Source organism: Myotis nattereri, assembly GCF_964212035.1.
Source record: "Myotis nattereri genome assembly, chromosome: 16".
Lineage (NCBI taxonomy): Eukaryota > Metazoa > Chordata > Mammalia > Chiroptera > Vespertilionidae > Myotis > Myotis nattereri.
Genome location: NC_138091.1, coordinates 56,693,996 through 56,717,531, shown reverse-complemented (window position 1 = coordinate 56,717,531; position 23,536 = coordinate 56,693,996). Strand labels below are relative to the sequence as shown.

Below are 23,536 nucleotides of genomic sequence, written 5' to 3'. Positions count from 1 at the left end.
GGCCGATGTGGGCGGGGCGTCCGGAGGAGGAGGCCATGCGGGCTCAAGTGGTAGGTGGCCGCGCCGCCCCCGCTCCCGTCCTCTTTCGTCCCCCTCCCTCCGCCTCTGTGTCCGGGTACGGTCCCCACCTCTTCTGGGCTTACCTCGGGTGGTCTCCGCCCCAAAGTCCCCCGCTCCGGCGGAGCGCGGACGGACCGAGCCCAGGCCCTGTGACAGATATTCCCGTCATGCTTTGTCTGGTAGACCTTGAATAGACAGGTTCTTTTTTCTGTTTCTTGAAAAAAAACAATTCCCCAAAGTGAAGTAAGTGCTCGGAACTACTCTGTGATTGACACGCGCTGGGTCAGAGCCTCCGGGAACACAGAATTGTGTGTTCATGCTGGTCTCTCTCGGAGCCTCGCGGAACCGTTTCCGCACGGAGGATTTTCCCTGTGACACACTCATCCTCGTGCGGCGTGTGCAGGTGTCCGCGCGTCGGCACGTGCGTCCCTGGGTGGTCCGCGTTGCTGACTGTGTGAATGTGCACGGTTCACCGGAAGTCGGTTCCGTACGCTTTAGAAATTCTTGTGTCATCTGTGCTCCCGGAGACCAGGGCACGGCCATCTGCTGAACTGAGTAGAGCAGCGGGGAGGGCGGGAGTCCCCTCCCCGTCCCGGCGCCCGCCCCCGCCCGGAGGAGCGTGTGGAGGGGTCTTGACAGCGTTTCTTTGTTGCTTCTCCAACGTCCTGGTTTACGAACAGGAGCATCCCGCCCAGAAGAGGACCACTCGGTTATTTTCATGACTGGGCTGAAAGATGCGCAGATGCCTGTTTCAACCACAATGATGGTGTTTCTGGCCAAGTGATTGGAAACATGGATTTGCCCTTGAATTGGGAACATTTTTGAAGCCTTTCAGATTTTTGTTTCCTTTTCAAAAGAATCCCCAAAAACCAATTCAGGGACATGTAACATGAAATACATCTCCTGGAACCAGAGATTGGAGAACTTGGAGAGAAGGCGTAGGCTGTGTCCGCACATTCTTTCCCTCGAAACCTGGTTTTGGGTTATTTTGTCACGCGTGGTCCTGCGGGAAATGAGTGTGTTCAGTGTTCACACTATTTGATAACCCCTTTCTCTGGATTCCAGTCTGTGATCCTCCCCGTCCACAATGCGGAGCCCTGGCTGGACGAGTGCTTGAGGTCTGTTTTGCAGCAGGACTTCGAAGGCTCCATGGAGCTCTCTGTTTTTAATGATGCCAGTAAGGTACTTAAGAACTTCCCGTTGACAATTCCCCCCTGCAAGTCACGTTGGACTGCTCTGATGGGAGCTTCCTGACCTGCCAATGCCTTCTTGCTTTCAGGACAAGTCTATGGCTATCATTGAAAAATGGAAAGTGAAGCTAGAAGGTTCCGGTATCCTCGTAGTCATTGGAGGGCACGATTCTCCTTCTCCCAGAGGAGGTCAGTTACCATATGCTTAGCTTATTGTTCAGCTGTAATGAATGGTTTTTTTAATCAACTTACATACGTAGGCAGTTTTGTGTTTTTTAAATCCTGTTGAAAAGCACCCTGAGTAACACCTGAGCTGACTGCTTACTAAGTTGGTTACAGAGTCCCCAGATACACCAAGGTTGCAGGTTCGACCCCCAGTCAGGGCACATAGAAGAATCAACCAATGAGTGCATAAACAAGTGGAGCAACAAATCAATGTGTCTCTCTCTCTCCCTCTCTCTCTTTAAAAAAAAAAATCAATAAATAAAAATGTTTTGTCTTTCATAAAATACTTTTTATTGATTAGATATTACGAGTTATATCACGTTTGAATGTATTCTAATGACAAAAGGATTGTTGTAATTTTGTGAAAAAGAAAATGGAGTCGTCCTGCTGTCTTTGAAATTAGGTAAGGCAGATCCCGTATTACACGTAACAAAATGGAGTTAATTTGATTATGTCTGAAAGGACCTCTTTTCCTGTAACAGTATTTTCTTAAATAGGAAATACTGGATAACATAGATCGAAAGTATTTTCAGGATTCCTGGGTTACTTTAACTGGATTAAGGTTCATTTATTATCATTTTCTATCACAATAGAGCAAAACATTTCTTAATAATGTGATCACTTGCTAAAATAAAAATAAAACACAATCCCACCCTCTTCTCCAGGAGTAAGGAATGTTGATGCCATACTGTGGCCTGAGTTTTTTCTGCTGTGACCATGACAACCGGCTCCCCTCACAAAGGGCCGGGCCTCCCCAAACATCAGGCGCTGGCACAAACATTTGACTTTCTTCGAGGCAATAATATTAAAGCAAATTCCTGGCCTTTGCCAAACAGAAGACTCATTGTGGGAAACTTCCAGGTCCTTAGTGGGCAGCGTTTCCTTCATCACTCAAACGCTTGGGTTTGATTTTCCCTCCTAAACCCAATTCTGATGAGCGCCTTTTGAAACAGAACCATAATTTAAATGTGATTGTGGAAAGTCTCTCCTGTTTTTCAGTTTCCACGTGCTGCTCTTTGGTTTTGATTCCCATGAGGTCTTTCTCTGGGCTTGCCTCGCTTTGCAGTGATGATGGAGATTTAGCCACAGCTGTTTCGGTGATGGCTGCTAAGCCGTCCCCAGGGGTCAGGAGCCCCTCGCTCTGCCTGCCTCTGCACTTTCTTCTCTGCCTTGTTATCCTGTAGTTTGTTGAAATCTGGGACCCTTCTGCTGACTGGCTTGGGTTGGCTGCGCGCTGGGACTAAAGCTAGAAATTAGGCTGCTACCCTGTGTGAAAATGGCACTGCCCTGGGTCAGCCTTTGATGACCAGAGAGAGGGCAGGTGGCTGGTAATTGTCCCTACTTCTCTGTGGCAGCTGGTTGACTTTGGTGCTTCAGAGCAGCTAACAGGAAGGACCTGCCCTCTCTCGCTCCACCTTGGAGAGGTGCTCTCCCATTAGCGATAAACCTGGAAGCACCTTGGGTGTGGCCGGAACCACTTTGCAAGTGTCCCCTGGGCACCTACCACCTTCTCCAGGTGGACTTGGTTGAGTCCCAGAGGGACTGAGTGTGTTAACTTTGCACACATCGGTTTTGCTTTGTGTCACTTTTCTTGGTGGCACCGAATCTGTAACTGTCTAGTTAGCACGACTCAGGTGTCAGCAACCTCCTCTCTAGGGAGAGTGGTTGTTGTGCCCCTTAAAGTCTCCTCAGCCCCTTCTTTTGGGACTAAATACCTCCTCCAATCTGCCCTGCCCTCAGCACCCAGACTGAGCTTGCCCAGCGTTAATTTCTGCACAGCATTCCCTACTCAGAAGCCGTTCGGCTGGCCCTTTCTCCTCAGCCCAACAGCAGTTCCTGCAGAAGCGGGCGGAGCTTACCTGCCCTGGGCCGCCTGGAGCTCCCACACGGCCCTGGTGCTGGCGGCCATTCGCGGGTTAGCATCGTGCTTATTGTATCAGCCGCTAAACGTGGAGCCTGCTTTTCTCCCTCCCCTTCCTCCTGCGGCTAGCCTGACCCCTCTTGGTAGTGCAGAGTGCTCCCAGTATTCCTGTCGTACATGTTACACTTAGTTTTGTGAACAAGAGTACCATCGAGGATCGAATCATAAAAGAGCTTTTGTTTTCTTTTTAAACAGTCGGATATTCTAAAAACCAAGCAATAGCACAGAGCTCAGGGTCTTACCTGTGCTTTTTGGATTCGGTAAGTAACTCTTTGTTTTATTGCTAAGATTATATATATATATATATACACACACACACACACACACACACACACACATATGTTGAATAATTAAATAATCTTACATTTTAGTGTGGTTCTTGACAACAACTTCTAATGTATTATAATCAGAACTTTTAAGGTAGATAGGTTTTTGCCGTTTAATTACCATAGCACTTAATGAGTTAAGTTTTGATAAATTGGATTACATAAAAAAGCAAAACTGTATAGCAGAGCACTATATAAAGAAAAATGAACATAAACTGGGAAGATGTGGACAAATACAATACTAAAAAGATTAATAGCCTTAAGAATAAATAGTTCATGTAAGTTGAGCAAATACAAAGAAATACGGGCGATGACAAATAGCAAAGGACTGGAGTAGGGACTTCACAAAAGTGGACGTGCAAATGACAGGCTTTAAAAAAAGTTTAAATCATTTGCATGAAACAATTAGTGAGATGCTGAAAAACCAGGTTAACAAAGTTTTTTACAGTTGTAGATACTTGGGACTTGAAAGGTGTGAGCTGGTACTGTCGGTGGCAGCATTTGCATTGTGTCTCAAGAACTGCACAATGTTTATGCCCTTGACCCCTACATTTCTCCTGGAGGCGCCTCTGAAATTCCAAGAGAGATTTGCGTACAAGGAACTTCCGTGTTCGCTGTTAGGATGGGAAATGAGAAACAACAGCACAGGCCAGTGGAGCAATAGTGAAGGTCTGTGTGAGGGAATTACTCACCTTTTATGAAAAATGTTTAATAACATCACAAATGATTATGATTGGTGAAAAAAGAATACGTGATTGCATCCGTAGTGTGCACTCAGTGCGGGGTTTTCTCTGCAGTCACTTTGAAGCGCATTTGAAGAGCACTCGCGCTCCTTCCTGGGGTACAAACCTCCATCTTCTGTGCATTCCCGGGGGGGGGGGGGGGGGGGGGGCGGGGGGAGGGCAGGGGCGGGGCTTGTTTTCCTTCTCAAGCTCAGCACTGGCTCAGAGTGCCCAGTTGTGCTGAATTAGTCCACACAGGAAGCTTCTTTTTGTCTCATATTGACTCCGCCTTTCCCCTGATGACCGGGAACCTATAGACAAGGCTGTGGTACGTGTGGACGTTGGGGAAGATGGTGTGTGTGTGCGTTTGCGCGAGAAACGTAAACTTGCCCATAAAACAGCCCTGCCCTGAAAACAAGGCCCCAGCAGAGGCTGAGCTTCCTGCCCTGCTGCTCTGGTCTCTCATCTTCCTCTTCTTTCTTAGGCTGAAACTCTTCCACTTTCCCTGTTCTCTTGTGGGGACCCTCTGCCACCCCTCTGGCTTTGTCATCTCCTTTCAGATCCTGCTCTGGGCTTATTTTCACAGGGATGGACCATCCAGCGTTTTCATAAACAGTTTCCAACAAAGACAGCTTCACCCACCACATTGACAATTGTGCTTTTATGGCCTTTGGGTGATTTGGTTATTTATTTTTCTCTTTAAGCTTGCTCTTTCTGAAATACTTATAGCGAGCATGTATTTCTCTCTAATCATCATAATACAAGGCTAATATGAAAGTGGCCATCACGTAGTGACCCCTAACGACCAATCAGCAGGGACTGAGGCTGCGTGGCACCTGGCGGGGGGCGGGGGACCTCAGGCCGCACCCCCGGCACCGGGCCGGGAGACCTGAGGCTGTGCCCCCTGCCCAGCAGGGCTTGACGGGGGTGGGGCCGGCTGGGTCTGGGTCTCCTGCGATTTCGAAGGGCGAATGGGCGGGGACTTGACTCTGGGTCTCGCGGCGCACCCCAGACTCTGACAGGAGGGAGATTTTCATATACATTTTACTAATTTTCTTTCATCTCTGATACGTCTATTATAGAGAAAGGGCAAATAGCAATATTAAAATATTTCCTCTAATTAATTCCCTTTTAATGTGCACAAATTTCATGCACCAGGCCACTAGTGACAATATAAACTTCATTTGAACTGGTGATTGGTGCTGGATCGGACCATCTCGTCTTCGAGGGATCTTAAGATCTCCTCAGTATGGAGAGCCCAGCTTGAAGAACTTGGTTCCCGTCTTGGAAGAAGAAAAGAGAAATGCTCAAGTTACCCTCTCCCCAACAGGGTCTCTACTGTAACTTACTTTTTTTCAATAAAGGGAAGGAAAAAAGGCCTAACTGAGGTGATATCCAGGTGGAAGTGTTAGAAAATATGGGACCTAGGTTAGAATGGTGGAACGTTCCGATCCAGGAGTCACCAAGTACCGCTAAAGCAGGCGATGGGCGTCAGCAGAGTTGCCACCAACCACAGACCGAGGAGGGCAGAGGAAGGTCCCAAACCCCTGCCTGCATCATCGGCTGGGGAGCCAGGTCCTTGAAGATGCCTGTTAGCATTTAGGGCCAGAGAGAGAGAAAGAGCAAGTTGGACGCCTGGCCTCCTCAGTCCCGGGGAAGAGTAGGGGGCTGGTCGGAGATGGCGGGGAGCTGTCACAGGACCGTCTGCGGAGACGTGGAGGCTGCGGGGTGGGCGTCGGTCGGACAAGAGGAGGGGTGCGGCTGTCAGACACTGGGAGCTGGAATTGCTCTCGGTTCATTTGAAGCAAGTCAACGGAGAACGTAACCAGTTTGGTTTTCTCAGGGTCGCTGTAAGGGCCCTATAGCTTCTGAACATGGCATCCTAGTGTTGTTCCAATTTTCTAGTTTCCATGGTGATTTCCTTGTTTTTAACTTGAGGTCCCAGGAGCACAGACTTGAGTCAGTCATGTTCCTGGTTCAGAAAAGTCTCATCTTTCCTGCTGCCAGCTCCGTTTTGTGTCTGTTCTGTGCATGACTGTGTTGCATGTTTATCTTGATAACATCATGAGGACCCGTGGACCTGCCGCCCAGAGTGAGCCCACTCAGTCCCCCGACCACATCAGCGCCTGCCTCCCTCTCCTGTGACCCCAGCCACATGCCCTGGCTCCCTGCTGAGCCTCGGTCTCTCTACAAATCTAAAGACCTTAATTTAAAAAAATTTTTAGCTGTTTTTAACTTTATAAAAAGAGAATCGGGCTGTATATAATACTTTGGAAATTTAAAACTTCTTTTGTTAAGAGTCATCTATTTTGTTGCATGTCATAGTTTATTCAGTTTTTTAAAACTGAGGTGAAATTTATATACAGCGATACACAAGATTTTAATGGGAAAATTGTACAAAATGACAATTTGATGAGTTTTGACAACTGAATTCACTACATAACTAAGACCCCAGCCAAGATCCAGACTATCCCATCACTCCGGGCGGGGGCTGCCTGTCCTCGAATTCGTAGGATGGAACTGTAGTGTGCACTGTTGTTTTTAGCTGTTCACTCAGCACGGTGGTCACCGTGGTAGCTGCGTGTTGGTGGCTCATTCTTGGTTGTTATTGTCCTTTGTATGAATAGACCACAACTTGTTTCTAAGCTCTCCTGCTGTCCGACCCGCCCACCCCCTCGCCTGCCCCACTGCTGTCGGCGTAGTTTCAGCCACTCGAGCAGACATGTGTCTCCTTGCGGTTTTAATTACATTCCCCTGGTAGATTGTGATGTTGGGCACCTTTTCATGGTTTATTGGCCATTTTTTTGTGAAATGCCTTTTCAGATACTCTGCCTACTTTTTTAAATTGGCTTCCCTTCCTGTTAGTGAGTTAAGAAAGTGTGTTCTTTGTTTGGGACCCTGGTCCTTTGTCAGGTGCATATACTGTATTTGTTCCCAGAATGTGGCTTCACTTTTCATAGGTTAGTGGTGTCTTTTGATGAGCAGTTTTACATTTTGATAAGTCAAATTTAATAATTTTTTCTTTGAGCGTTAATTTCTTTCCTAAGAAATCTGCTTGCCCCAAAGGAGAAGTAATTCTCATGTTTTCTGCCAGTAGCTTATAGCCTTTAGGTTTTATTTAATCTGTTGTCCGCGTCCCACTGATTTCTGTGGGAGGTGTGGGGTCGGAAGTGGCTGTTTGTTGTGGTGCTCGGTGGCAGCACTGCTGGCCGAGGAGACTTTTCTCCCGTGAACCGGCCGACGCCTGTGTTGAAAGTCCATTGGCCGTATCAGTGTGGGTTTATTTCCAGTTTTCCCTTCTGTTCTGTTTGTCTGTTGTGGGCACTTCATTCCCTCTGCCTGCTGTACAACATCCCACTGAGCACACACCATCATGTACTCACCCCTTCTCCTGTCGATGGGCAGGCGGGCTATTTCTCTGCCTTTACTCTTGTGAAACATGCCTTGTGAACGTGCCTGTATCACCTTCATTGTCCATGTGGCAGACGTCCTCTTGGGGTCACACCCAGATGTGGATCCCAGGCCGCAGGGACACTGCAGGGGCCATGGGTGGTGGCCTGGGGGCAGGGCCTCTCCAGCCCTGGGACTGCAGGTTCTGCAGTGTTGGCCCGTGAATGGAGGGAGCGGCCTCACTGTGTCCTGGTTTCAGATTGCGCCGAGCGCGGTCTATGTTGACGGCCTCGCCAGTTTCCTTTTCACGTAACATGTTTGCATCTTTTTCCCACATTTCCTTTTCAAGCTTAGAGGAAAGTTGCAAGGACAGGGCAAAGAACTCCGCGCACGGCTAGCATTGTGTCCGCCTCCCAGCTCCTGTGTGCTTCCTGCGCAGAAGGACATGGGGCCACATACGTGCTTCGTTATGTTTGCGCCAACATGTTTCAGTTTCTTTGGAGCACTTGTAAGTGGACACTGTTTTCATTTGTGCCCACATGTGACTGTGATCACGTGGAGATGTGGCTGTCTGTGCTGGTCTCCCATCCTGTGATCCCGCAGCGCTCCCACCAGTGAGGATTCTCCCGGTGCACGACTGCCCCTGCCCTGGAGACAGCTGGCTTCTTCCCTTCTGGCCTCTCTCACCTGCTGGCGGGGCGCTGACAGGCACGCATCCTTGCCTCCCACTGTCTCAGCGGAAACCGTCCACTCGCCCTCAGCGCTGCGCTGGCTGCAGGCTCCACCACACTGTTCCTGGCCTGCTCAGAGCTTTTACCGTGAACACGTGTTGGGTTTTTTGTCAGATACTTTTTCTGTGTCAGTTGGGATTTGCTGGTTTGTAAGTTATGTTTGTTACTGAAGATTGATAAGATTTTTTCTGTATTCCTAGAATTGGGTGAGCTCTTTTAAAGTGCAGACTCAAGGTTTTTTCAAATGAGATAAATTTTTCTATACTAGTTCTTCATTTCTTCCCTTTTTATCTTGTTTTTTGCTCTTGGGGTTCCTGCGTTTGAGTGTTAGGTCCTGCAGTCTGCTCCTTTCCGACTGTTGTCCCTTTGTAATTTTGCCTGTTTGTGTCACAGTTCGACCTTCCCGTTCATGTAACAGTTCGACCTTCCCGTTCATGTCACAGTTGGACCTTCCCGTTCATGTCACAGTTCGACCTTCCAATTCATGTGTTCGCTGGGAGCTGTGCTCCCACATGATGATATCGCTGCTGCTTTTAGAGCGAGACTCTCTGCTGTCAGCACAGGCAGCCTTTCCTGGGGTACGAGGGCAGCGTGGAGACTCCCTTCCCGTTTTCTCCTCCAGCAGCTCTGGGCTGTGCCTCACTCTGGTTCCCGGGTCCCCTTAGGTGCTCATGGGCGACTGCAGGCCACGCCAACCTGGCAGAGGTGTGGGAGGAGGTGGTGGCCTCGGCTCCAGGTGCCCAGGTCCCGCCTCATAGCGCCTTCCCGCTGGCTCCCTCCCCTCGGTCCTCCGACAACGACGACGTGGGCTGTGGATCACTAGTTGAGCAATCTGTTTAGAGCTCCATGGACGTGGGGTGGCGCACATGTGCTCTTGTGGCTGGCTGCTTTGCTGTGTCATACTTCAGTCCTGCTGCTGAGAACGTCGCCAGGGTTTAGACAGACTGTTTATCCATTTACCAGGGATGAACGTTCAGTAGTTTCCACTTCCTGGCTGTGAGGAACAAGGCCGCGGGACCACCTGTACGAGAGTTTGTGTGGGTAGATGCTTTCAGCTCTGAGGTGTGTGGACGGATGGGATTGCTGGTGGCACAGGAACTCTGTATGTAGCACTTTGAGGAACAGCCAGAATGTTTTCCAAAGTGGCTGCACTTTCTTACATTCTCACCAGCAATATATGAGAGCTATTTGATTTATTTGATCCTGTTATAAGTGGCATCATTTAAAAAAACTTTGTAGCTATAAAAAAATTAATTGAACTTTATCAATCTTGTCTCCAGAAACCTTGCTAAATTCACTTTTAATTCTAATATTTCTCTATAGATTCTCTTGAATTGCTTATGTACACAATCTTCCTCTTTCTAACCCTCTGTCTTGTATTTCTTTTTCTTGACTTAAGTCTCAAGAATTTGTTAAAGTCGTGAGCATGGCCATTCTTGTCTCCTTCCCCGTCTCAAGATGGAGAGCTGGAACTTTTCCCTATTGAGTATGTTGTTTGCTGTAGGTTTTCTCACAGACACTCTTTCTGAAACTAAGTTCCCTTCTAAAAGCTGGAGGAGCACGGGACGCCCTGAGACAGAAGAGGTCCTAGGCCAGGGTGGAAAAGCTTGACGCTGTGTTTTAGCTGCTCACTCCCCTACCGCACTGTGAGCCTGTCTCTCTATGGTGTCCCTCTGCAGTCATCCCTCCCCAGCTGCCCGCCACACTGCCCGCCAGGGCCAGGTCGCCTGCAGGGCCGGATCGCCTGCTGCCTGTGCAGCGTGCAAGAGCTGCAGGCTCTGGCTGGGTCAGTGCCGACCCACAGGGTCTAGTCCACTGGGCAGGGTCTGAACTGCCTGTCTGGCCTGTTGCCCGCTTTGCTGGAGGCTGCCTGCCTCTTCCCTTTCGTGTCTGTGGCTTCCCGTGAGTTAATGTGGGCTCCTCCCTGCAGGACGACGTGATGATGCCTCAGAGGGTGAGGCTGCAGCTCGAAGCCGCCGTCCGGCACCCAACAAGCGTAAGTGCTGACGTCTGGTTCTGTGTTTTCGCTGCCTCTGATAAGATTGGCATCACAGCTTTTTTCTTTTATTTGTTTATTTTTCTTGTTAAGAAGAGACCTGCTTATTACTGATAACACTTCATTTGGCTAAAACCATAAGCAGTTCACACACAAATATCTAACATGCAAATTCTCACAGGCAGTGTTTATGATACCCTGGTGTTGTCTTGGGGGAAATGGGAAGATAGTGACAGTAATTATTAAAACAAGGGCACAATTTGAAAAATAACTCACGTTACCTGCCTATAGTTTATCTGGCACATTCAGAGGTGTGTGTGAAGGGGTCATGTTGCCTGTAGGAGGGAGGCCCCACCGTACACAGGTGCAGGCTCTTGCCTCGGTGGCTCTCCTGAGACACATGCAGAATCACGGCCCTGAGCAAAACCCCCAGAGTCGGGTCAGCTGTGCTCACTGAGCATCACCGCCTTTCAGCTCAGCGTCCTCCTGGGTGGAAGGTGGGTTACGGTGGGACTGCCCTCCCAGGGCACCTGTGAGGCCTGCAGGTGTTTTCCTGTGAAGGAGGACATGTCTCCTCTTTGGGGTGGCACTTGCTGCCTTCTGGTGGGTACAGAGGGTCTCTGGATTTTTGTTCTGTTTTGTTTGAATCAGCATCTTTGAAGCTGTGCCCCTTGGACATGAACGCACAGGCTGAGAGCTTCCTGTGTCACCACAGGGCCTAACAGTCCCTCTCCCACCGGTAACTCAGTCGTGTTCTCTTTAGAGCAGCTTCCCTGTCGGCCCCAGAGCCAGGCCTCTCTAGGACCATCTTGCCGGCGCTCGCGGGGGCCCCTTCTCGGCGGCGTGTGGCTCGTCTCCCTGTAGGAGCCCTGCGCGGGGAGGCGGCCGAGGCCCCGTCAGTCCTCAGACGCTCCCTCTCGTGCTCCTCGCTGAGTGTGCTGGCCCTCCCACTGTGGAGGGCCTCCGACCCCGGTGCTGACACGCGCCCCCCGCACCCCCCCCCCCCCCCCCGGCCTGGAAGGAACAGGTCCCGAAGCTCCAGCGTAGCAGGTCACCGAAGCCGTCAGTGATGGTGGTGCCCACTGCCCTGGCCTCACGTGCTGCTCTGCCCTCGGGCTCTGGGGACGCATGCATGTTTCTTCACAGCTCGGGGTCACCGCTGTCGTGCTCCCCCCTGCGTGGCCCTGCCAGCCCCTCTGCCTGGAGTCCTGGACTCCGTATCCCCTGTGGTGCCCCTGCCCCGCGCTGTGCCCGCCCGTGTGCACCTACACTGCCCGGGCCCACCTGTTGGACGGGTTTACAGGGCGCAGGGAGCCTGTCTCCATTTGTTTTGTGTCTCAAATAAAACACTTACATCTAGTCAATGCTTGGATGTTAGTCGTGTGCCCCAGCTTGGGGGTCAGGCGTCCCCACGGCAGCGTCCAGCCCATCCAGTGCCCGGCGTGGTGTCGTTGCTGCAGGGGTCGGCCCCTGGAATCTTATGCGGCCACAGCTTCCTCGTGCGTGGAACACCCACCTGATGGAGTCGGCTGGCATGCCACCTGAGACAACCTTCCTCACCTAGAGTCCGCCGCCATGGACTCCAGTCACGTCTGCCAAACCCTTCCCAGCAGCACCCAGACAGGGTGTGAAGAACTGTCGGCAGCAGCCTCCTGAGTGCACATAAGCCCGACTGGGACGCAGCAGAGGCTGCACGGGGAGCCAGAGCGCGAGGGTGGGAGACCGAGCTGGGAGGACACCTCCAGGGTGTGGAAGCCGAGGGGGCAGGGGGACCCTTCGCAGGAGCTGCAGGCGCCCGGTGGGGCTCAGGGCTCTGTGGCTCCCACCAGATCCTGAGACGGTCACAAGGCGAGGAGTCTGAGCGCGCAGGGCAGGGGGGCGTGCTCGGTGCAGAGGTGGGCTCCGCCTCCACGGAGGCTTGTGGACGTCCACAGTCACTGAAGGTGTCATGTCTCACCACTTCCTGGCTGGGAAAGAAGTCGGAAAACAAGCTTGGACACAGCGTTGGGACAGTTACTACTTCTCCTGGGAGCCACATGGGAACGTCGTCCAGCTCTGGACAGTGGGCTGGACCTGCAACCTTCAGGCCCTGGTCTCAGGCATCATTGGATTCCTCCGTGGGGTCAGAGGACTGGCCTCCAGCAGTGTTGGCGAGATCCCCAGTGACGTGGAAGGAGAGATGAGGTGCGCACGCCTTGTGGTCTCGCTCGTTTGCTGGGAAGAAGCCCTGGACGGGCGTCTGCTCACAGGTCGTCCACCGGGCAGGGCAGGTGCAGGTTTGCAGACGTTTCTGGTCTGACAGGTGTGACGGAATTACAGGGGGCCCAACTCCGGATGAGCAGCCCAGCTTTTCCGAGGTTAAGCTGCACTGACGGCCAAGCTAACTGCTTCTGCCTGCCCATGCTAATCCTGTGACCCGGCGACAGTCACAGGCACGGCCCCGCCCCGCGAGGACGACACTGTGAGCAGTTGGGTGACCCGTCCTCATGGGGGACGCCGTGTCCCCTTCCAAGTGACGGCCACCCAGCAGTTCCTAGCATTGAAGTGTGGCCCGCGTGGAAGCTGCTACGCCCCTGGCACCAGTGGGCGCTCTTGAGAGCGAGCTGCTTTCAGATACGTTGCTGTCCACCTTCTTCATTGTCATACTGAAAACAGTCAAACACGATCAGCTCCGTAATGAAATCACTTGGGGCAGTCCTGCAGGCAGGACTCAGACGGACCACGATGCCTGGGGATACGCAGGAATTTGGGAAAAGGCAGACTGCGTCTGTTCCTCATGCTCTTAACGTAAACTGCCTGGGGCTGCACTTTTACCACGTTCCAGGCTGAGCTCTTCTTGCTCGCCATCTACTCCAGTTCATGCGCAGGAGGAACTCCGCCTCCTGCCAGTGCTCCCGGCTGGCGGCGGGGGCTGCTCTGTGGGGCCAGCTCCTGCCTTGCAGGATTTCAGTGGAGACAGGGATGTCCTCACGGTCTGGCTGCATCAGAACAAAGCAGCTTTACAGAGCTCGTTACTGTGGGGCTGGGTTTTTTTTTTAATCATGACCTACAAAACCTTAATTTGCGGTTGCTGATTGGTGGTTTTGTCGAGTGTATCATGTATTTAGTTCGGAAAGAATGAAGTGAATGCTAAGTGTATGCTTGCCCTCGGCCACTGTTTTCTGAGCGCAGGTTACAAGAAAGCCACTTCATTGTGAAGGCAAGGCCCTGTGGTGGCTTCCACAAATGGCGCAGCCGCATAGTCTCTGCAGAATGTGTGGGCGTCACTGGGCAGCCCCACTGTGGCGTTTGTCCAGCACGTACTGAACCTTTCCAAGCTGAGATCAGCTGTGGGGCCGGAGCTGGGGTGCAGGGGCACCTTGCCAAGGAGGGCAGCATCCTGGAGCATTCCCAGCCCATGTTGACGGCTTTTGGGAAAGATGGACCCTTGGTAGGATGTCTCCGAGGTCAGCCAGTTCCCAGGGAGCTCAGTACGAGCAATAAGCTCGTGACCATCCTGCCAGGGTCCCGCGTCGAGGGGATGCTGGCACCTCTGTCTTTGCAGCACCGTGTGGAGCAGAGGCAAGGACAGCACCACCACGGGCTACAGGTGAGCCAGCGCAGGCCCTGTAGCGAGCACATGGCCTCTGCCCTGGAGCATCAGGGTCTCGAGGAGGGTGAAATCCTTGGTGTGCGGCCCCTGTGTGCCGTCACCCGTCACCCGTCACCTGTCACCCGAGAGGACACAGGCCACCTCGGGTGTACAGGGCTGTGGGCAGAGCAGCAGAGCCCCTCCTCCTTCCTTGTTCCCAGAAGCTCTCCCTAACCCGGCCCAGAGGTGCCCACTGGTGCCAGGTGAGAGGTAGACACAGGTGTGTGCACCCAGGAACTCACAGACTCTCTTCTGCTCACAGATCATAGGCTGCCAAGTGAGGAGAGCGCCCCCCAACTCCACGGAGCGCTACACGCGCTGGATCAACCAGCTGGCGCCTGGGCAGCTGCTCACGCAGGTACTTGTTGCCCAGACTGGGCGCTGGCCACACTCCCCGGAGAGACGCTGCTTATGCTGGCAGCCGGGGCCTGGTTCATCCTTTAGCCCTGTTTGCCCACGCCCAAGGTGTGCCAGCGCTCACTGGGGAAGGGGGAGCATTTCAGAGGAGCCAGAGGGCAGGAGCCTGGGAGTGGGGCAGAGCAGCCCAGAGGGCGACTGGATGGAGCGCAGGGGTGTGCCTGGGCAGGGCCGAGCTTTGGGCAGGTGGAGGGTGGTGTCAGATGGACACACTGCCGGGGCTGGGGCTGGAAGCTGAGGTACAGCATCTGGGTGGGGCTGCCCTGCAGGGGGTCAGGTCTGGTTCTGAGCTGCCAAGAGGCCTGGGTTGAAATCAAACTGGAATCCACCTGTGAGGGGTGTGGGGCTGCTGGGGATGGCTGGCGGAAGGAGAGCAAGCCCCCCCACCCCCAGGACGTGGCTCCAGGAGCCTGGAAAGGTACCCTGCCCGTGTGGTGGGGGCCGGTGCTGGCATGTAGCTCACACAGCGATTCCCATGGCCCTGCCATGTAAAGAATGCTTTTTACTGAACTGAATTTTGGAACTTGGTGTGAGGGATGATTTGTGTGATCATTTTCTCCTGAGGTTAGAGTTGCTGGTGGTTCTGGCTCTGACGCCCCGCTCCCGGAGTCACGGTGATGCAGAGCGTGCCCTGGTGACAGCGCCGGCGCCCTGACCCTTTCTCTGCCAGGAGGGGCTGTGGGGCTCACGACTCCAGGACGGGCCCATCGTGCACGCACCCTCAGGACATGCACTCATGGGTTCTTTTTCTGTTTTTCTGAACAAAGGAGCACAGGAGACCTGGCAAGAGCTGCCAGGTCAGTGGTCCCTGGGCACTCGGTGCTGCCGGGGCGGGCGGGCTGGCAGGTCACCCAGGGGTGAAGCTGCTGAGTTGGACTCCTGACCTGTTTGATTTTCTGGTAGCGTGAGACTCAGGCAAAAACTGTAACTAAGCACAGAGGGTGTAATTTAAATGCAGCAGCACCGTCTCGGCCAGAAATACCCGGTCTGGGCTGAGGGCGTGCAGGAAGCCTCCCGTCCTGCACCACAGAAACTGGTCTGCGTGACGCTTGTCACGGTGTTTTCTTAGCAGGTCAGGGAGCCCAACGCCTGAGGTTTCTCGGGATAAACCGAAGGCAGTATTTCTTAACGAAGTCACTTCTCAACCGTTAGTTACAGAAAACCACGATTTAATCAGGCACACGCCACCAAATGGGTCCTTCCGTGTTCATAGTCTACACCAGGGATGGCGAACCTTTTGAAAAACCCTAACTTCACTCTGGTGCCGTGTCACATATAGAAATGTTTTGATATTTGCAACCAGAGTAAAACAAAGGTTTATATTTTTGATATTTATTTTATATATTTAAATGCCACTTAACAAAGAAAAATCAACCAAAAAAATGAGTTCGCGTGTCACCTCTGACACGCGTGTCGTAGGTTCGCCACCACTGGTCTACACTGTCCCCTCCGCTCACTCCCAGCATCTTTCCTCTTCTCGTGAGAACACCTTGGGTTAGGGCCCGACCTTACAGTCACCTCCTACGTATAGTCCCCTTGGTGGTTAGGGCCGGCACGTGGGCTCCAGGCCACAGCACGGACACCCTCCTCGTGCTCCCCGACCTGGTGGCTCCCTCCTTGCAGATGGCAGGGCAGCTGCGCCATGAAAGCTCTCAGCCCACGTGGACCAGGCTGGGCTCAGACTCCGCCTGGGGGCTATCCTAGGGCTCTGGGCACGGGGTTTCACCTCATCGGTACTGGTCACCTGGTCCCAGGCTGCCTGACGATGTGCTGGCCGTGGTGATCAGCTGCCGAGGGGGACCCAGGAGAGAAGGAGAGTTTGAGAGGATGCTCTTGTGTGGGCACGGTGCCAGCAGGGTGGAGGCGAGAGGTCAGCTCACCTTGTGGGGTCAGCAGCAGTGATGATGGGAGACAGGGGCCCCGGCTGGCCCTGGAAGGTCTCTCCGACGTCCTGGCCCTGAGGTTGAGGGCTGAGGCCACCCTGCAGGTCAGTCAGCAGGGGGCCCGCTGAGAGGGCACCGGTGTCTCGATCCTGTCAGGCGTTTCCAATCAGAATGGAGCGGGTGCCGTGGGCCAGTTGCTGCCCGGAGGCCCCAGGCCTTCCATCAGCTGGGTGATCCCTGTGGCCCTGTTTTACTTCCGTAAAATGCAAGGGTTTAAGCCCAACACCCAGAGCCTCGGGCCGGCTGCTCTGTGGCACCTTGCAGCGTGCATGGGTGACATCCTGCAGCCGGTCCCATGGTTCTGGCAGTGTCCATAGCACAATGGTTGGAACCCGCTGGTTTGTGTAAAACCAGGACATTTCACTCTTCTTTGATCTCCATGTGTCTTTTTCTAAAAAGTTTGTCCTTGAAGCTCCATGGTTTTTGCCTAACTCTAACCAATCAGCATTTATGAAATTTAAAGTCTGACTGTGCTCTGACATGGTGCAGCTGTCGTTTTCTTCACGTTCTCTGTTAACGGGAGTGCCATAAAGTGGTGTCTGTGGAGCAGGTCCAGTAGGAATGAGCGACGTTCCACCTGGGTCAGTAGAGCGCTCACCAGCCTCCCCCAACACGACTGGAAAGGGAACTGACTGTTCATGGTGGTGCCTTTATTAAATCCAGAAGCCATAGGTTTTGGATTTCACATCAAAGTTTATTCTTGTTGCTATGTGGGTGTTAAATGTCAGAATCCTGGAAAACTTGTTATCTATCTAAAGATAGTCTTCCAACAAATTAGAATTTAGAAATAAGGATAATAAGCCACAGAAATCTGGAAATGAGTCATGTAAACTTTGTTCTTTCTCTGTGAGAATCCTGTCACTTCCTGCAGAGACACAGTTAATGAGGCTGTGAATCTCTCTAACTGCTCGTACTCTCTGACTCCAGGCTTCTCCTTGGTGAATAAACGCCGAGCGCATGTGCAGCCCGTAGTCCGTCCTTCCTCGTCCTAAAAGCGGTCCCCTTTGTCTGCTGCGTCTACGCGTCCTTCTGCGCCTTCCTCAAGGGCCACGGCAGGTTTGCCGGTGGCATAGGGGCTTGTTCCCGTTTGTTCTGCATCTGAAACATCTTGGGATAGACTTTTACGGATTGAGAACTACATACAGCTCCCTTTTGCGAAGCGCACCTTCTGTTGGCATAAAACCAGGGAGAGCCCCAGACTCCCGGGTTCCCAGAGCAGCGCCTGGGCCCGCCAGGCCTCACATGGGAGCCTTGTTGACAAAGTTCTAAGAAACGGGATTATCTGATTTTTCAGTTGGTGACACAAACAGGGAGTGACAGCTCGAGAGTGAAGAGAAGGCGAAAATCGAAAAGGATTAGAAAGTCCCAACAGTCTCACTGGAGGGAAGGGCGTGGCTTTGGTGGCAGGTGGGGGGCAGCTCTGTCCACCGCGGGGGGGAGCCGCAGGGGGCTGACCTAGGAAAGGGGAGCTGCTGGCCTGTGTTTGGCCTGGGGCCTGGTTTTGACACTGAACGTCCAACAGGCCGCTCCTCCCGCTCCTCCTCGCGGCCCAGAGTGCCCTCTGCTGGGCCTGCGTGGAGCTCGAGTCTCCCTGAGTCATCATCTGAGCAACAGGTTCAGTTCCCCATTATTTACCTGAACATGAAAGAGTGAAAAAAATCAGCATAAGAGCATTTATGCCTCTTGGTTCCACGAATCCTGAGATCTGGGGGCCATTTCTGCACCTCATTTACTCACAGACCCAGCAGAGAGGGAGACAAGAGGGGGGCGCTGGCCTGTTCCAGGCTCAATAGTCAGACAGTTTTCATTTAAATTGAAGCCAAAGGCCCACCCCTTACCAGGTAGACCCCTGGTTGGCAGGTTGTTCTGCTGCCTGTTTTGTACATAAAGTTTTATTGGTGCCCAGCCGGGCTATTGGTGTCCACTCTCTAAAAATCAATGGAAAAATGCCTTTGGGTGAGGAAAACAGCAGCAGAGTCAGAGGTCTGGTCGGGCTGTGGCCGCAGGACTCCTGAAGTGCGTGGGGAGGTGCTTGGTCCGGATTTGTCGCTCGTTCAGGCTGCTCAGGCCCGGCTGCGGCAGAGCTGGCTCCTCCAGGTGCTCGCTGCACCTGAGCATGCGAGGGGGGAGCTGGACGTAACGCCTGCCGGGAGGCAGGAGGCTGGACAAGCAATGAACCACCTGAAACGCAAGAACACAGAAAAGCTTGAAAGAAAGGACCAGGTCAGGCCAACTTGTCCTCTGACTGGACTTAAAGAAATCACCTCCAAATGTGCTTTCTTTGCTTTTTTGTTCCATTTTTATTCCTTCGTTCCCATCACCCTTCAGATAATGTCGGGTGTGGAGACGAGCTTGTGTCACGTGGTGCTGGGTGTGTACTGGGCCTGGACGCGGGTGCCCGTCCATGGAAAGGGTCGAGCGGGGAGCAGAGAGACAGCCCCCGGGCCCTGGCATGCCCACCTGGAAGCTTGGAGGGAGGCAGGAGGTCGAGAAATGCCCTGGCACAGAAGTCCTCTCTCTTTGTTCTTTTTTTGACGGAGGGAAACATTGCGAAACGCTTTGGAAACTGTTCTGGCTTGTTCAGGGAGTATTGGGGGTGGGGGTCGATGAGACCGAGTGAGTGCGACGCGGTCAGAAACGTCTGGGAAGAAGCAGCCCTGAGAAATGGTAGGTGCTGTGCTCTGGGCGATTAAGTGTGATCTCAGACTGTCCGTGGAGGCCGTGGATGTGGGAGACCTGCAGTCGCTTTCATCCCGCTGTGTTGCAGCTTCAGAAAAACTCCTCCCTCTCCCCTCGCGCGTCCCTTCCCTCCCACAGCGGGAAGCTGCGGGGATGGATTTGGAGATGAGAGCACAGCCGGGAACACCTCTGCCTCTTCTCTGGCAAATGTGTGCTCTGGGGAGACGGCGAGGACTCGGCCGGCAGCCCAGGCAGGACCCCAGCGTAGGCACATCTGTTCAGGCTCCTGTTTGTACAGATTTACGTAGGTTTTCTGTTTCCTCTTGAGTCCCTTCGATAGGAATTTGTCCATTTCATCTGAACTCCTAGTTATCATCTCGATCCTTTTATGCTATTTTAGTTCTGTTCCCTGTGATATTCAGACAAGCGATGCCATCGATCAAACGCAGGGGGAGGCATCCGCCGGGACAGAACCTGGGGTGGGCTGGGTCCCGCTACCCATGTCCCAGCGCCTGCCCTCCGCCCTGCGCCGGGGGCTGGACGCTCGATCTCGTAGCAGAGTCCCACGAGCCTGCACCTGCAGAGGAAGGACGCGCAGAGCAGCCTGTCACCCCTGAAAGACACTCGGGGGTGAGGTGCAGGCGCTGGGACGAACTTCCAGTGTTAACTGTTCTAGGTCTTCACCTCCAATGGCCCAACTGTGGTCATGCCCACCTGGTTCTGCTCGCGAGCATGGTTTTCTCACGTGGGCCCGTTCGACGAGGGCGGGCAGGTAAGTGTGGGTCCCCCTGTGGAGTCCTCCTCTGGGATTGGGGTTGGTGCTGTCATTCCCCAGACTGGGGACCCCCGCCCCCCCACCCCACCCTAACGCTTGTAGGCGCCACGACCTAGTCCAGGGATCAAGGGGTGAGGGAAGCACCTCTGAGACGGTCCCCAGCACTTTGCTGCTCTGCTGAGCTCCGGGGGCAGCTGGGGCCCGGCACCGTGTTTGTTTTGCCACAAGCAAGGGATTTCTGTGTGAGGCTGCGGGCGTCACACCTGCCCTGGCCCAGGCCCCGGTTACCTCATCCTGTTGATGTGGGTGGTGGGTGACAGTGGGAGGAGGCAGCCCTGTGGGAGGCAGCCACGCTGGGCAGAGCTACACCCACTGGGTTCTGGCCTCTGCTGCTGGCCTGCGCACTGTTCCTCCCCAGCCCATCTTAGGGTGAAGGCTCCTGCACCCCATTACAAAGTAAACCTCGGGTTTAATCAGTGTGTTTCCCCTTAACCCCCCCTGGGAAATGGGCTTTGAGGACATGACTTCCTCTCTCCAGGTTGGAGGGGGTGGACCAGGTGTGCCAAGGCCTATCAGGCCTTCCCTGTTTTGACCTTTGATGCCCTGCCCCCGGCACTGTGTGGGGCCTGGGTGTAGGGGGTGGCGGGAGTTCTGGGAACAGCGTTCCTGGGGGTCTGGAGACCCCAGACCAGAAGCAGGGACGGGGACTCAGGCCAGACTCCACCATCCGCCCTCGTACCTTGGCCACAGTCCTGGCTCTGGGCCGACAGTTCACTGACTGATGGGGGCCACGTGGACTGCCCCCTCCCTGGTCCCGCCCAGCATCCCTCTGCCTACCCCCAGCACTCCCCCCTCCCCCCCCCCCATGCCTGTCGCCCACAGGAGCCTCACCCCTGACCCCCGACCCGCCTTCCAGCTGGGTTGTCCCTCACGGCCACAGACATGCTCTGCAGGGTCAGGGCTATTCCCAGGTTTAAAAGCCAGAGCCCCAGGGGCTGCCCAGCAGTGCTGCCTGGGATGTAGCCAGCCCCCTGCCACGCCCCGGCCCCAGGATCGGCCCGCTGTGCTGCTCCTGCCCACACCACGCCTGATGGCACGCGGATCACCTGGCCCCTGTCTCTGTCCTGGAGGCGAACCAATCACGGTTCTAGGGCATCGGGCACTGTCCATGTAGCCGTTTCTCCCAAATTCACGCGGGCGGGAGGAGCTCGTGTGCTGCCACATGCCCTACAGGCACCAGCCCGAGAGGCTGCTGAGCTCTGATCCCGGTGGACGACCTGTTTCCACGTTGGGACTTAGAGACGAAGGGCGCCAACCCGCATCCCTGTCAGCACAGAGGTGGCTGCAGGCCCCACACCTGGCTCTGGTCTGAGCCCGGCGAGCGGATGGAGGGGTGCCCCTTCCTTATCTTGTCCAGACTCGGGGAAGTGGACCTGTCTCACAAGACAGAACCGTGGGAACCCTGCAGGACCTGTCAGAGCCCAGGGCCTGCCCCTGGGAGGTCGTGTCTCAATGGACCAGCACAAGGGTTGTAGGGCCGGCTGGGAGGCGTGTGACGGGGGCAGGTGTCTGCCCCCTGGCCAGGCCGCCATGCTCCTCCCCTCTAGCTCCTTCTGGTCTTAAAAGAGCTTCGTGTGATCACTCTCGCCCAGTGATGCCACCTGCTGGGTGGGGCAGCTGGGCGTGTGGTCGGCAGGCGGTGGCATCAGGGATCCAGGGGGGCCGAGTGGCTGGCAGCCTCCCCGCCTCTGGCCTGAGGACAGATGCCTGGGGGGAGCACTGGACGTGCTGTGCGTGGTGGTGAGCACCCTCCTCCCCGCAGGGCGTGCCCGAGGACCTGCTGCTCTTCTACAACCACCTCAGGAAAGGCGGCGGCGTCAGACGGGTGGACCAGAGCCTGCTCCTCTACCGCTACCACCCCAGCGCGGCCACGCACTCCGTGCTTGAGTACGTGGTCCCCGGCCGGGGCGGGTGGGGTGCTGTGGACTCCGGGGACTGGCTGAGGCCCAGGGTCCAGTGTGGGGTGAACTGAGATGGAATTCACGCGTACGAGGTGGGCCCTGCACACTCTGACGAGGCTGCAGGGGGCTAGGCACCCTCTTCCTTCACCCCGACCGAGAGAAGGCTTCGGTGGCAGTGGAGCCACACCCCTACTTGGCATCACAGGGAAGCCAGCCCCCTCCCTCCCTCCCTTCTCCCCCGTCAGACACAGTCCGCGTTCCCCAGCTCCAAGGCCGCCTGAGCCTCTGCGCCGTGTGCGAGGGAGGCCGGCTGCTGGGACGGGCAGGGGTGTGCGAGCCAGGTGGGTTGGAAAAAGGAAGAGTGTCTTTAGGTCGAACTGTGTGTTCCGTCTGTGTCACGTATGTGTGCGTGTTACTAGGTGTGTCCCTCGGTTCCTCACCATCGTGCTGCTGCTCACTTTTGGGTACTCCAGACAGGTCAGTCAGGGGCCCTCTGCACACCCAGAGCGTGAGGCAGGGCCCTGCACTCGCGTTTCTGGAAGCCGAGCCGACGGTCCTCCTTTCCCTGGAAGGTGTGGGACCCTCCGTCCTGGGAGGTGTGATGTCCACTTACACTGAGGTCACGGGCGCCGCGTCATGGTCACGTGGGTGCGATGCCAACTTTGCGTGTCGTGTGTGGGTCCCAGCAGCGACGTCCGCATTGACTGGAGGTGCTGCTCACCGTGAGGACGTACAGCTGGACAGGCCCTGATCCTCGTCCTGGTGGCGCCTGCATTTGACACTGTAGCTTCAGGGAAGCGCCATTGGGTTTGTTGTCATGAACCTGACTCAGAGCAGAACCTCACCGAATTCAAGGGAGAAGCAAACCCACAGTGAGAGCTGGAGTTTCTGAGACTCGGCCTCAGTCTCGGATAGAAATGGGGCGTCTGTGTGGATGCCGGAGACTTGAGCGGCTCTATCAACCAGCTTGACCACCTGCCAGTTATGGAGGGAGCACGATACCCATTCTGCTAAAGTGCAAGACAGGCAATACTTCGGATCAATAAACAAATCTGACTAAATTTCAAATCGAGATCATACAGGATCTGTTTCATGTCCACACAGAATTAAATTAGAAATTATTAAGCCATTTTGAAAAGCCAAAATACTTGGAAATTGAGCAACCAAGGGAAAAAAATCACAAAGGAAATCACAAAATTTTCAATGAAAATTAAAATGTTTGTAGAATCTAGCTAGAGTTTTTAGTAAAATTTTATGACTTTTAAAACTTAGAAAATACTAAGCAATTATTTGAGTCTCCACCTATAAAACTTACTAAAGTAATAGCAAAATAAACTCAAAGTCAACAGAAAAATAGAAATGAACAGTGGAAGAAGGTGAAATTGACATGCACAGCCCTGGCCCATGTGGCTCAGTTGGTTGGTGCATTGTCCCTACACCAAAGGGTGGTGGTTTGAGTCCCAGTCGGGGCACACTGTCTCTCTCCCATATAGATGTTTCTCCCTTCCTCTCCCTAAAAATCAATTTAAAAAAAAAAAGAAAAACAACACTTAAAAAAAAAAAAGGGAA

At 53.9% G+C, this 23,536-nt stretch overlaps 1 protein-coding gene across 3 annotated transcripts in view; it reads left to right on the top strand.

The window, feature by feature from the left end:
- B3GNTL1 (UDP-GlcNAc:betaGal beta-1,3-N-acetylglucosaminyltransferase like 1) overlaps nt 1-23,536 on the top strand; it is a 29,939-nt gene continuing 6,403 nt past the window's right edge. For 2 of the 3 annotated variants that reach the window (XM_081109950.1, XM_081109949.1), the window contains exons 1-8: nt 1-50; nt 1,126-1,242; nt 1,340-1,439; nt 3,592-3,656; nt 10,496-10,561; nt 14,455-14,550; nt 19,908-20,003; nt 21,829-21,953. In XM_081109950.1, the coding sequence (XP_080966076.1) occupies nt 6-50; nt 1,126-1,242; nt 1,340-1,439; nt 3,592-3,656; nt 10,496-10,561; nt 14,455-14,550; nt 19,908-20,003; nt 21,829-21,953 (710 nt within the window). In that variant the 5' untranslated portion in view covers nt 1-5. The remainder of the gene's footprint in view (nt 51-1,125; nt 1,243-1,339; nt 1,440-3,591; nt 3,657-10,495; nt 10,562-14,454; nt 14,551-19,907; nt 20,004-21,828; nt 21,954-23,536) is intronic. The other variant, XM_081109951.1, reaches the window with a different exon arrangement.